The sequence below is a fragment of the Strongylocentrotus purpuratus genome, unplaced genomic scaffold (assembly GCF_000002235.5).
Source record: "Strongylocentrotus purpuratus isolate Spur 01 unplaced genomic scaffold, Spur_5.0 spur5_contig_845, whole genome shotgun sequence".
In the NCBI taxonomy this organism is placed as follows: domain Eukaryota; kingdom Metazoa; phylum Echinodermata; class Echinoidea; order Camarodonta; family Strongylocentrotidae; genus Strongylocentrotus; species Strongylocentrotus purpuratus.
In genome coordinates, this window is record NW_022145552.1 from 2040822 (window position 1) to 2055782 (window position 14961).

The 14961-nt window shown below is 37.5% G+C and overlaps 1 protein-coding gene across 6 annotated transcripts in view; it reads left to right on the top strand.

The window, feature by feature from the left end:
- The window catches only part of LOC581062 (trinucleotide repeat-containing gene 6C protein), a 68509-nt gene that overhangs the window by 29231 nt on the left and 24317 nt on the right, over nucleotides 1-14961 (top strand). For 3 of the 6 annotated variants that reach the window (XM_030991801.1, XM_030991813.1, XM_030991818.1), the window contains exons 3-6: nucleotides 3519-3585; nucleotides 4332-4363; nucleotides 5113-5158; nucleotides 10177-10316. In XM_030991801.1, coding sequence (XP_030847661.1) covers nucleotides 3519-3585; nucleotides 4332-4363; nucleotides 5113-5158; nucleotides 10177-10316 — 285 coding nt within the window. Of the gene's footprint in view, nucleotides 1-1135; nucleotides 1835-3518; nucleotides 3586-4331; nucleotides 4364-5112; nucleotides 5159-10176; nucleotides 10317-14961 lie in introns of those variants that run through there. The other 3 variants (XM_030991832.1, XM_030991827.1, XM_030991806.1) reach the window with 3 other exon arrangements.

A 14961-nucleotide genomic window follows, 5' to 3' on the forward strand; every position in this document is an offset into this window, starting at 1 on the left:
AGGACTAATGATATATGTAGGTAGATAAATTTAACAAGTAGTTATCATTACCCAAATGTACCTTTGGATTGTATTCTGTGAAATTTTCTTTAGTATTTGCTTTGTGATTAAAGACATTATTTTGTATCCATTGTTTAGTAATTCTTGTCTTGTAGCTTTCTGCAAAAACAAAACACCTAGTACAAATGGCTTTCTCAGGTCATATTTCTAATATCGTCCAGAGATGGAAATAATTTTTACCAAAATTTGAATTTGAATTACATGTAGTAGACGTCCCAAAACAGTTAAAGTTAATTAAAAGAATGTACCTCAAAGTTGTGAATATATGTTAATCATTTGATTTTCATACCAAAACAAAGAAACAAATTAGATATCAAATGCTGTTTATCTTCTCATGTTCTTGATGTAAAACCGCAAGACTACAATAGAGTCTTGACAGTTGACAGCATTTATTCATAGTGAAGCACTGTTAAATAAATCAAGGAGTTTTTTTCAATCTACAGGTTTTTTTCCTTTTAGGATGAAAATGAAATATAAAAACACCCAACAGGATAATTCCAAGAATCATACCAGCTGATAGTACCAGTAAGAATTATATGGCTACTTTCCACCATGTTTATGTGGTGTGAAGGTAGTAATAAAGTGGTGATGTGAAGAGTTAGATAAAAAATAAGCTGAAATATTGTTTTGAGGTGGGTGGGGGTCACGAGAATGGGAACCGCAGAGGAATATTAATGAGGAAAATCACCAGTACAAAATTAAAAATAGTGAAAAATAGATGCAGCAATATCCAGAGAATCGTGAAGAGACAGTAAACAACCAACAAGTAAACAGATATAAAATTATAAATACACATGCACTTGTTTTTTACTTTTATGTATTTTTTGCTTCAGGATATATCCCTGACCTAGTTATGAATACCATGGACAGTTTATTATTTCAAGACAACGATTGTATCCAGAGAATAATAGAAATTGATCGGGAGGTCAAACTGATGAGAAAATTGAAAGCTCCCCGTCGCTAGTACTTAATTAAAGGTATCCTCCTTTGCAGTTGATGATACAGATTTGTTTGTGAGGGGCATAGACCCCTAAGATTATGTTGAATGGGAGGAAAGTGTTTGTGATTTGAAGAGTACCATATTTAATTCAGCTCCTTGAAAGTCTGGTGTTCATTGAAATGAAGAAAAAAAAACACCCAGCATTGGCTGTGGTTGAGACTAGCAGTTCTATTCATTCTCTGGCAGTGCTATTGTACTGCTGCAGAAGTTTGCAGCCATTTATGTATGCTTCAATAGTGAAACACTAAAGCCCACGCTGGCTCAGTGCTGTATTACCAGTCTTGCGCTCAGGGTATTTACTGACGGGAGGCCCTGCAAAGGGGGGAAAGAGATTACCGTACATCTGCGATTGAGAGCGAGCGAGTCTATAGCAGTGCTGGAACAGAACAGGTTGGGTCACGTCAATAACATAACATAGTCTAGGCTGACTAGCGGTGCGTTGGGAAACCTACTACACTCTACAGACAGTGCGCATTGTATGCAGCGCTTCATACGCTCGCTCGCTATAAACCAGGAAGGTCTATTTATGTCAACCCCCAAGGCTACATGTAAAAACACGGCCGATCGCTAACTACATGTATGATTACGACCTGAGACGATAGTCAGTCGAGAGGATAGCGTTCAGTATTCTGCCAGTGGAAAAATATAAGAGACACAACTTCCTGTGCTGTAGAAAATAGTACACAGTGGATGTACTAGAAGGAATGTAGGTTGAATTGCCCTAGTTCTATCAGAATCTCTGCATAACTAATGAACGTCTGCTATGCAAGTCTGGTAAGTGAATTATTGGTTGGGTAGCAAGCAAGCAAGCGAGCCTGGGTTACACTACAATACAGCTGGTGATAAATTGGCCTGGGTTGCTCCGCTGATGTACATGTAGTATGTGACCTTTCTGCTGCATAGAGCTTCACAGTGGATGCCAATGGCTTGTCTTGGCGTTTATATTTATCCATGTACATTGTAGCTTCTGCAGGAATTTGTCAACACTTGATACCCCGTACACTACCAAAGCGGTAGTGCAGTGCCTTTTGTTATTTGCGTGCAGTGACTTGGATGTCTGTTTCTAAACAGGGATAGGTCTGCATGTACTTTAATGTATGTTTACATTGTATTGTACGTGTAGTACGTGTACATCATCATTATGTTGCTTCTGTAGTGCAGACAGACATTGAAAAATATGGTTCCGGAGTGCAGGTCACCTGCTTGTTAGATTGTGTGTTTACTTTGTAGGCCTTTATACAAAATCCTGCTATCCTTACTCGTATGTTATGCTTTTGTTTCCCAGTCAACATGAACTATTGAAAAGACATGGGATTGAGTGGCATCTTTCTGTTGTTCTGTTGCCTACTGTGTATGTATAGATAAAGTTTGTTTTTCCTCACATAGTTACGAAAACATGCTTGCTTTCTAATGGAGGTGTATTTTGTTTGTATCTGTTGTGAATGAAATATATGCATGTATCCTTCATGAAAAAAAGAATGAGCAAGATAATCATGGACACATGCTGTGATTAAATTCTTTTCATCATGGAGTTTAGGCCAGTAGGTCCAAAGTCCATGACAATGAAAATAAGTTGTGAATTGTATTGTCATGCATTGCAGTGCTTAGTAAAATATCAAAGGCCAAATTTGTAATTGTAGTGTTTTCATGTCATGTTTAGATTTGTACATTTTGGGGGGTTTATCTACATTTATAAATATTGTCAAGCTCATGTGCAAAATAACCTGCAGAAGTACAGTGCTGACCTAGTATACATTGCAGATTTGTGAATGTTTACATGCACAAGGCTACACCCCTCTGAACAAACAAAAACTCAGAAGATGTATCAACAATTGTTTATGATTTGCTGGCGGTTTGAGTTACGGTTTGAATAATAATACACGTAGAATGCACAATAATATTATGTAACTGTTATGATAAAACAGTATTCAATATTATACTTGTAGAATAGACTTTGATTCTCAAAGATGTACAAGATATTTCTCCTTTGGAATAGTAATTGCTAGTGGCTGATTTATCACACTACATTTGCCAATGTTTGGGTAAAACAATCGAAAGACAAACAAGCGTAGTACAGTTGAGATAGTTTACATGAGAAAAACACTCTGTAACTTGATTGATAAGTCATTGATAGAACAAAAATTGAATGTTCATTATCACTAGCAGTGCAAGTTGTCTGGATGTCATAAACTGCATGAAAAGGTATTTTCCCCATTTCACTGTCCTGAGCAAGAAAATCTTGATTATAAATTAATTTAAAAGCACTTCCTTGCAAAATTGAATTTTGTTATTAAATTATTTTGTGGTGAAGCCCTACATGTGTATATATTGTTACTAATGAATTCCTCTTTTCTTCTTCTCTTTCTCACTCTCTCTCTCTCTCCCTCTCCCTCTCCTTTCCTCGCCTCCAAACTCCTCCTTTTTTTTCTTTCTTTCTCCTTTTTTTTCATAATAACAGAACGATGAGAGAAGCCATGCAGCCCGACTCAGGGATATAACGAGCTTATTTCTGAAGCGCGTGCCAGGTAAGGGGACGATTCTTCATTTAGATTGTATTATATTTTCAGTTAGTTGCTGTAGATTATTGAATTCCTTATTTTGAATGTATATCTGGGCCTTGTATTACAAAGAGTTGCGATTATCAGCGCACATTGCACTTCAAGGAATTATCCTACCCATTTACCTCACCTGGGTCGAGTGTGGCAAATAAAGATAAATGTCTTGCCAAAGGACATTAGTGCCGCGGCAGGACTCGAACCTCGGGCCTTGTGATCTACAGTCCGGTGACATATCCACTCGATCACAACACCTCTACATGTTCAAATATGCATTGTATCTTTAAAAGATCCAGGCACTGGAATTCAAAGAGTTCAATACTTTACTTCTGTGCAATAATTGGAAACAATGGATACTATGCAATTTTCGTACTTCTTGCTCGGACTTGACAAAGGAGATAGTCGTAGTTGTGTGACGACGTAAAGAGCACACGATTTGTTCGCAGAAAAAGAAATCCAGTTCTGGAAATAGATTGCAATGTAGTGAAAACACGGCATTGTTTATTGACTAATACGGGCTTGCTTTTTAAATCAGTCTAACACACACCCTATGATGTTAATCCCTCTCTCAAATGCACTTTGTCCTAGACTATAAAAATAAGTCATTCATTCATTGTGTACATTTGTTTGCAGCCATTTGAGGCCCACACTTTGGTGTGGTTAATGTTGATCTAAATTCTATTTTATCCCCTCTTTATGTCTTTTCCCCCACGCAGCAGAGAAGTACACAGGCCAGAGTGATGATGAGGTAAATATGTGAAGTTATTAATAGAATACGCATCAGTAATGAGTCGCATCCAGTTCTTTATTGATAGCCTTTATGCAGCTGGGGATTTTTGAGAATAACATACATGTATTGTAGCTTCATGGGCTGTTAAGTATTAATAATGCTCATCATAAAAACATTGGCAGAACATCACATGCGTGGCACAAAGGCAGGACATAAAGATTGAAGTCTGTATTCATGTAGCTTTCAATAGGGTTGTTAGGATGAGTAGTTTTGCCTACTGTAATGCTGTCATGTTGATGTTATGTTCTCATGGACACCCCCTCCTTTCATAGTAGGGTTTCATAGTCATGTTTTACGAAATCAGACATTTTTATAGTTTTACATATTAATCTATATGGTTATATTCATTTCTATGTTGATTGACTATTGTACTTTATAGGCCTGCTGGAATCTGTCAAAAAAAGTTATCCCATTTTACTCTGTTTCTGACACTTTCTTCTTTTGATATTGCATACAGGACCCAATGAGAAAGACCCTGTATATTGCTAGAACTAATCAAAACTTAAAAGCTCAGGTTTTAATTGACTATTTCCTGGATTGTGCAATAAAGGAAATTAAGTTAACATTTTGAAAATGAAAATTATAAAAGCTGTTTCATCTTTTTTTGATGGAAATCTCATCCTTGAAAATATAATGAATTGAATATAGTTATATATGATACTTTGAGAATTTGCTAACTTGTTATTACCGTTTAATTTTCCGGACAGATACTTCTTCATGTGTTCAAGGATGCCGTTTCATTTACGTTTAAAGGTGAGAAATTAATTAATTGTCAGATTCTCTCTTATTCATTAGTTATGTTACATAAATAGATCACGACACAGTACACAACTTAACTGCAGACACAGAATTCTGCATTCTATGCAGTGTTTAAAGGCCCACTGCACTACTTGTAGCTACTTGCGCCCTCTATATAACAAAATATGCCTAATCGGTGACCATTGGTCCCCCATGATCCTCTTTTTCTTATGTTAACTGAGAGCTGAGTTGATGAGATAACCACCTGTCCAGTGACCTTGCAGGGCACTCTAATCCCTCCTGTAAACTATGGCAGATAAGCTTTAATATAACTACTCTCTTGCAAGTTCTTATGAAATATTGCTTTGATGTCGTATAATGAAGATTATATGAAACATAGGAATGGTAGAGTGATCACCAGTGCTCATCGTCTCAGAATACAATTGAATAAAGGGATTTAATGTGCATAATTCATTTCAATACAATTTCAATTACATCATCATTTAACAACTACATTCAACTGCATTTCAAGGAAACGTAAGTTAAATTGTACAATTAATAGAGACCAACAAAATAAAGTTTTACCAAAAAGTGATGTGGTTGAAAGCTGTAGCTACCATACAATCCCTTTATTTATGTTCTATAGTTTTTGTGGTGAAGAAATGAGTGTTGTGGATATTTATGCTGTTCTAAGTGCCAGTGCTTCCCAAGTTGACCTCTGTGTGATATCCTGAGCTAGTAGGTTGTCAATATCTCCAACACAAATGTCAGATTTCCTGTCCCGATATCCTGCTTCTGACTTAAAGGGTTACTTCGAAATAAATAGTTTGTTAGTTTGTGCTTGTTTGTGCATGTTCATGTACTCTGTTCGAATCTATCGTTTTGTTCTTGCTCAAGAATGATTGATTAAAAATTTTCATTGAAAAAAAAGAAGAAATCCTTAGGAGTAAACATTTTCAAGAACACATCATCGTGGGAGGAAACCATAAAGAGACAATGTCAAACGCAGACCTTCTCCCTATGTTCATGATAAGTCTTTAAATATTATAGTTACCTTACATTGACTGTGCCCAAGACGCTTTATCGCTTATCAGTGGGAAACCGTACATCACGCACACTATTATTATGGAAAATACTTGATTGAATTTGGCGAGAATTGGGCCCTAGGGAGCTGTTTTCCTAATCAGTTCTGACAAACATGGTGAATTATAATGTTGACATCGTTATCAGCACTTGGAATTGAACTCCTTCCAATATGCAAGTTTTGATACAAATTTCCGTCTTTCCTGTCCTAAACTATTTCAGTCCCAAACGCACCTTTTACTTACTGAAAGCCGTCCCTTAAAACAATAGCGGGTTAAAAGACCCCTTTTCTGATTCTCCTTGCAAAACTTGAATTTCCCTTGTACCCTATGGAGATTTTATTCCTGCTCGTAGATCAGGCTTGATCTCCCAATCATAGTCCTGGGGGGTGTTTCACAAAGATCCAAAGTTTAACTTATCTCAAAGTTGGACATAACAATTATGGAAAGCCATTAGCATCCCTGAAAATATTTTGTAAAAGATATTTTAAAAGGCATAAAATGTTGATTCAAATCATTCATATTTTCTATTATCAAGGAGATTTCATGTTCTTGATGTGGAATTTATAAAAATTCTAAAATACTTGATTTTTATGCCTCCGTTACGAAGTAGCCGGAGGCATTATGTTTTCGGGTTGTCCGTCCGTCCGTCCGTCCGTCCGTCCGTCCGTCCGTCCGTACGTCTGTACGTACGTCTGTACGTACGTCCCGTTCTCGTGATCACGTTATCTGAAGAACGGATCAATGGATTCCTACCAAACTTTGGTCATATATGTATCTAGCAAAGTCGATGAACTGATTAGATTTTGGGGTCACGAGGTCAAAGGTCAAAGGTCACAGGGCTCATTATGTATGCAAAAACAGCTCGTGATCGCGTTATCTGAAGAAACGATGGATGGATTCCTGCCAAACTTTGGTCATGTATGTATCTTGTAGAGTCGATGAACTGATTAGATTTTGGGGTCACGAGGTCAAAGGTCAAAGGTCACAGGGCTCATTATGTATGCAAAACGGCTCGTGATCGCGTTATCTGAAGAACCGATAGATGGATTCCTGCCAAACTTTGGTCATGTATGTATCTTGCAGAGCCAATGAACTGATTAGATTTTGGGGTCACGAGGTCAAAGGTCAAAGGTCACAGGGCTCATTATGTATGCAAAAACAGCTTGTGATCGCGTTATCTCAAGAACCGATTGATGGATTCCTGCCAAACTTAGGTCATGTATGTTACTTGCAGAGCCGATGAACTTATTAGATTTTGGGTAACGAGGTCAAAGGTCAAAGGTCACAGCGCCCGTTATGTATGCAAAAACAGCTTGTGATCGCGTTATCATTAGAACAGATTGATGGATTCCTGCCAAACTTAGATCATTTATGTATCTTGCAGAGCCAATGAACTGTGTAGATTCTTGGTTCATAAGGTCCAAGGTCATGGGCTCATTATGTATGCAAAAATAGCTTGTGAACGCATTCTCATTAGAACTGACAGATGGATTACTATTTAACTCTGGATATCTTGCAGAGCCAATGAGCTGAGTAGATATTAGGATCATGAGGTCAAAGTTCAAAGGGTCATATATGTATATGAGAAATTGTTTGTAATCACGATATTCTGAGAACCTGTTAATGGATTACAATTGAACTTGAATTTGAAAAATTTCTTCTGTTTTGGTTTGTAAAATTGCTCTATGACGGAGGCATCATTTTCGACTGCGCGCAGTCGAATTTCATCTAGTTTAATTTTAATATATTTTATTTTTAGACTACAAATGGCTCTCCATAATTTATGAGTCCAACTTAGAGTTAAGTTCGACTTAAGATCTTTGTGAAACACCCCCAAGTTCTTGTTCTCCCTTGTCACAACTAATTACACAAATGCAGGATACGAGCTCAGATACCATCGTTGAAATACATTAGGAACCTCTTTGCAATGGGGGAGACGAGATGCCTCTTGATAAAGAAGGGAAGATATGGGTCGTTTGCTTTTAGGCAAACGCAGTCTCGAGCAGAGGAATGCATAAGTGCCTGCAATTTCTGCATGGAATATAATGAAACCATCTGGTTAGAACATGTCTAGCCGAGGAGAAACGCATTACAGTAATGTCTCTGGAAATGTACATCTGATTCAAATGCACTTTAACCCAAACATGTTTACTCGTCTTTCCACCAAATATGTAATTTGATCGCAGCCACAAATGCTGTCTACGAGATATCTGCTACATGTACGTGAGCATCTAAACAGTGGATCCCCTGTCATTGTTTTGTCTAGAGTCTTTCAGCCATTGTATCGTCTTCTCTCTGGGGGCGTGCTCATCAATAATACATAAAATCAACGACAAAAAAAACAAAAAACTCTCCTCCGATGTCTTCATGCATTTGCTCCATCATCCAAAGAGTCGTATCCATGTCACTAGAAAGATCTTTCACAATACAATTTTCCCTATGAAAAATCCAGGAATTTGCCCATCGCACAAAGTCAAGGAGAAACGTGTTTAGGATCTCACAAGCATCTGTTTCTTTTCTTCAAAGATATACCCATAGGTCCATTAATACAGCCTAAAATCCATTTTGAAGAAAAAAAAATTGGTTATTTTTACTGCCATTTACAGTACTGGAAAAGCCCGTTTAAAAAAAAAATTGGTGTTTGCTCTTTCTGATTTTTTGGTCCGTAGTGCGCATGCGCAACCTGTAGCTGCTCTGCATGTGATCGCACAGAAACGAGAGGATTCAAGTGACCCGAAACAGGAATTATTCGAACATATTTTGAGAGCGAGCATTTACACTACAAAAGCGTATGCATTTTAGCCAGCCTTTCAAAAACCCACACTCCAGAGGTTTTTATTTTTTTATTTTGGTTTTTGTTGTGTTTACCGAAAGTTGATTAGTTGATGATTTTTGCTTGCAGTGTGAACGCTACCGAAAGTTGATTAGTTGATGAATTTTGCTTGCAGTGTGAACGCTACCAAAAGTTGATTAGTTGATGATTTTTGCTTGCAGTGTAAACGCAGCTCCTGTGTGTAATAGGAGAAGACAACATTAGGTAGGTGAGGTTCTCCTGGGGAGGCTGAGCGAAATCAGAGAAGGGGGCTCATTACGTGAGGTATCGTCTTACTGCCCCACCTGCCTTAACATGAGAGCCCTGCCAACATGAGCTGTCAAGAAAAATCTGCTTTTTACTCAGTTTACTTAGTCATAAACGTGTTATCATGTGCAAAACATGGGGTCGGCCTGCACAGTGGAGACTTCCAAGGGATGTTAAACTGACAATGGTGTTTTGGGTTAGGTCTGGAAAAAGATGGACAATGCTCACTAGGGTATATTTACATGTAGGTAGATATCTTGTAAAATTTAACAAATGTTTTCTTTATCAAACTTACTTCAAAATCGAAATATAAACAAACACTACTTTGTGTAAATACTTACCGAATCAACTCGCCCCTTCAAACCAAAACTCTGTTTGATCGGTGAGGTCTTAACTTCATCTATATGCTTATAACGCCTGGTCTTAAATATTCACTCACTAACTCATCATCAATTGCAAATTTACAGCCAACACAGAACACCTAGCAAGCAAAAACAAATAAAACAACATGTATTTATTTACAATTCATTTTATATCGTTCATGTGTAAAAAGCTGGCATAAAACGAGCTGGGTGTTGAAATGTTAATCTTTCCAATACAATTACAAAGTGATCGCTTATCCACAAGACCACTCTGCCTTTCATTCAAACCTCTTATATCAAGGCATGCCCTCGCAATGTATTTTTCTGCTCCTCTTTCTACACAAAATCTAAAAATTTGAGAAAACTGAGAGCACAGTGTAAGGCAATGTCCATCTACTATTATTAAAAAAAAATTAAAAATAAAACAAGCTGGAAAATGACAACCTGGGAAATGACAACCAAAACAGCGTTCTAATGCTCCCATTAATTTCTTTCCACTTTCTGCAGATAACAGCCAGAACAGAGTACTTGAATCGTCTTCAAGTCAAAGTTACGAGAGTACGCCAAATTTGAACGGGTCTACTACCACGCAGGTGCAGGATTCAAAGCCCACCAATCAAGGAATTCCAAACATATTCGACATAAAGGTAAAGCCCATTTGATTTATTTTATTCAGGGGGAGGCGGTGGAAAGAGGGGGGGGGGGAATTATTTTTAGCTCTTAAATCCATTTCTGTTTGTTTGTTAACTTTGTTTATTAGGTGGTCTGTCGATGACAGATCACCTATTGATTTCGTTAGAATTTTCTTTCTTTATTCTTTATTCTTTATTCTTTATTCTTTCTTTATTTATTTTTATTTATTCCGTACACTTTTTTTGTGTATACGTTTACTCGAACTCGACCTGGTCAATTTCCTTCAAATTTCTGCTAGTCATCAGGCCCTATGATATGAAGTTCCCGAAACCTTTTTCAAGTTCATGGGGTCATCGTGACGTCATCCAGGCGCCATTTTGTAAAAATCAGGTCATTATCATATCTCAATAACGAGTAATCAAAAATAAACCATATTTAGTATACATCAACTTCCGGTCAAAGGTCAACTAAAAATGTCAACAAAATCCGTGCGCGCACCTCGACGCGCACGTACGCCCGCTTAAAATTTTTAAAATGCTCCAATTCGTCCCAAATTTTGTTTGCACACGTTTCAGGTCATTTTAAGCATTTCAAAATTTTCCGTCCGTAAGTGTCCCCGCGCGCGTTGCGCGCGCTCACAGCGCGCGTAAAAAGTCAAATTTAATTTTTTTTTACATGATTTAGATTCCTCTTACCGTAAATGACAATTTACATTAATTTCAGTCACTCTTGACCTTTCATAAGGCCGTGAGCGCGCGTCAAAGTTCAAAATCCGCGCGTGCTGCTATGGGCAATATAATGCAAATTTGATCAAAAACATGCCATTTTAAAAATCAAAATAGCTCTTCAGATAGTCCATTGACCCCCAATTTTTATATCATGGTTGGAAAAAGCATGAGTTGGAGATATGAATTCATGTCTCATTTGATCCTCAATTAACTCATGACGTCATCATAATGGCCTCCGAACTCAAAATTTCAATTTGCATATTATGACGTCAGCAGATTTTTGAAAAATTGATTGTATCTCTGTAAATATTGATCAATTTTCTTTCAAATTTTGATATGTTCTACCTGAGAATATTCTCTACAAAGGCAGTTGACACAATATTTCATTTTGACAATGGTATCATGGCGTATTTTTGCGATTAAAGGAGGCATGTCAATTTTTCACATTTTGCGTGTATTCTCTATGGGACATGATTTTTTCTCAAAACTGTATTCTACATTCTCGTATTTTGCGAGCAATATCTCCGTATTGTTATCTTCGTTTACGCTGAGCTTTGAGTATGTTTTAGCTGAGACAATAAGCTATCACAAGTGTGCCCTTTATTTTTCGATCAGATGCCGGGATCATGCTCATATTTCACTTGCAAAGTGGGATTTGAGAATTCCATTTTCCGTTTACGTGTAATCTCTATGGGAAATGTTTTGGTATATCGGTAACGCACTTGACTTCCGACCTCGAGGTCCCTGGTTCGAGTCCGGGCGCACAGTGGGCCAGGGAGGAACCAAAGTGTGCCAAAACTAATTTCTGGGGATTTATTTTCTATAAATCCATAGGAAATGTTTGGATGTCCAGGGATTTCTGCTTAAATGGTATTACCAACATTTTCTCTGATATCTAAGCTTTAAGTTGATACCAGATTTGGCTGCCCGATTGTGCCCGTTATTATGTTAGAGCCGTTTTCTTTGTAACATTGCCCCGAAAAATGTGTTTATTTTGGTCCGCGGTGTCAGAACAAGTGTCACGCGCCCCCAAGCGCCGTGATTTATGACCGCGAGTCCTTCATGATTCAGCCGCGGACTAAAAACAAACATATTTTTTATTTTTATTTCTTCCGTACACTTTTTTGTACACACGTTCACTCGAAATCGACATGGTCAATTTCCTTCAAATTTCTGTCAGTCATCAAGCCCTATGATTTCAAGTTAAATCAACTTTTTCAAGGTCATTAGGTCATCGTGACGTCATCCAGGCGCCATTTTGTAAAAATCAGGTCATTATCATATCTCGATAACGAGTCATCAAAAATCAACCATATTTGGTATACATCAACTTCAGGTCAAAGGTCAACGAAAAATGTCAAAAAATTCTGCGCGCGCACCTCGACGCGCACGTACGCGCGCATTAAAATTTTAAAATGGTCAAATTCGTTCCAAATTAATTTTGCATACGTTTCAGGCCATTTTAAGCATTTTCAAAATTTGCGCGCGCGTAATTATGCGCGCGCGTTTCCGCGCGTATCCGCGCGTCCTGGCATTTTGCAACATAGAATCGCCAAATTTTTTCTGTTATCATATTTATTACATTTTTCCAAGCATTTTGATACCTTGTTTACCTGTTTCCGACCAGTAATACCGCAATTAGCGGCTGTCAAAGTTGAACGCACGCGCCGACCTGCGCTATCTGTATCCACAATACATGGGCAAAAACATGCCTATACAAAATTCATTTTAACTCTTCAGAATTGATAGATAACCCCCAATTTCTTTCATATTTAAATAGATTATGAGTTGGAGGTATGATTTCATGTCTCATTTGACCCTCAATTAACTCACGACGTCATCATAATGGCCTCCAAACTCAAAATTTCAATTTGCATATTATGACGTCAGCATATTTCTGGAAAATTGACTGTATCTCTGTAAACAATGATCAATTTTCTTCCAAATTTTGATATGATCTAGCTTAGACAATTCTCTACAAATGCAGTCAACACAATATTTCATTTTGACAAAGGTATCATGGCGTATTTTTGCGATTAAAGGTGGCATGTCAATTTTTCACATTTTGCGTGTATTCTCTATGGGACATGACTTTTTCTCAAAACTGGATTCTACATTCTCGTCTTTCGCGAGCAATATCTCCGTCGTTTTATTTTTGTTAAGGCTGAGCTTTGAGTATGTTGTAGCTGAGACAATAAGCTATCACTAGTGTGCCCTTTATTTTTCGATCAGATGCCGGGATCATGCTCATATTTCACTTACATAGTGGGATTAGAGAATTCCATTTTCCGTTTACGTGTAATCTCTATGTGAAATGTTTTGGTATGTCGGTAACGCACTTGACTTCCGACCTCAAGGTCCCTGGTTCGAGTCCGGGCGTCTCCAACAATTTTTTTTCTTCACTTTTTTTTCTTTTTGACCTTTCACTGTACCATCTCTTTTGAATATTAAAACACGTAGAATCGCAAATAATGTAATAAACAACCATATTTACTTTATTATTACCCTATTATCACTTGATCCATTACTTTTTGCGTGTAATCCTTATGGGAGATGACTTTTTCTCAAATCTGGATTCTACAAAATCTTGTCTTTTGCGAGCAATATCGCCGTTATTTCGGCTTGATTTTTGTTGATTTTTGAGTATGTTGTAGCTGTGACTATATACTATCTAAATGTTCTCTCATTTTTGTCAGTCTGATGTCATCATGGTCTGTTGATGATAATCATCAACATCATCATGATCATCATCATCATCATCATCGTCATCACCATTACTATCAAGATCATCATCATCATCATCATGATGATCATCATTGTTTACATGTCTATATAACTTCTCCCTTTCTCAATAAAGTAAATATTATAATCTATCATAAGACTTGAAGACAGACCACCTTAATCGTCCTCGTGACGATTTAAATTCTAGTTCATTTTAGTTTTCTTAATGCAAAATACCCACTAATCAGTGGCAAATTAGCCAGTGAAAAAAATACACAGGGGCTCGAGGCGGATTAGCCCCCAAAATTATCCCATGCTTATCCTTATACATGTACATTGCCTGTATAATATGATTTTCTTTGTTTCTGTAGGGATAATGGTCCTTATTCATATTTTTTCTGCAGTGATATCCGTTTGTTCTTAGAAAGGCCTGGTTATCTTCCATGCATTTATCTTCCATGGTATCATACCCAGCTTCTATTTGTCAACTCATTCTTTAAACCCCTCCCCACCCCCCTACCTCAAAATTTTCTTGAAGAGTAAATAGCATAATTATTTAAGTATAAACATTTTGAAACCTGCAGTTCTAGCTAACCATTTGAAAATAACTAGTGAAATGTATTTCACATGGAAAAGACAACCTTACATGTTTTGTTTCAATACATGTTAGGGATGGATAGGTATCATTATACACCTTCTCCAGCATGCAAAAGATAGAAACTCTGATAAGACCTGGTAACACAAGAAACCTCAGTTGAACACAAAATGTCTACTCTTCTAGTCAGATGACATTTGAGTTTTGAAAGTATTAAAAAATGCCTTTTGTTCATATGTGTGTGTCGAATCAAGAGGGACTTCCCAAGAGGTTTACATCTCTAACGCTGATCACTGTTGTTTTGCATGCTGTGTTTTGCACAATAGTGGAAGGAAGGAAGGGGTAGGACTAAGTGGCTTTGTCAGCAGTACATGGTCTCCGTTCAGCGCATGAAGAGGAAGATAATTCTGCCCCCAGGCTGTGTATTCCGTATTCAACCTAAGCCCCGTGCGCAGGGCGGCGGTGGAATAATTCCCTAGACCATTTTCAGGGCTGTATGGACATTGAAAGGCGAAAGAGATGCAATATCTACAGACATGTAATGGACTTCAGGGGGATAGGTTTTCCGAACATAAGAAAATAATGATGTACTTGGCATTCGCAACTTCTGTTCTA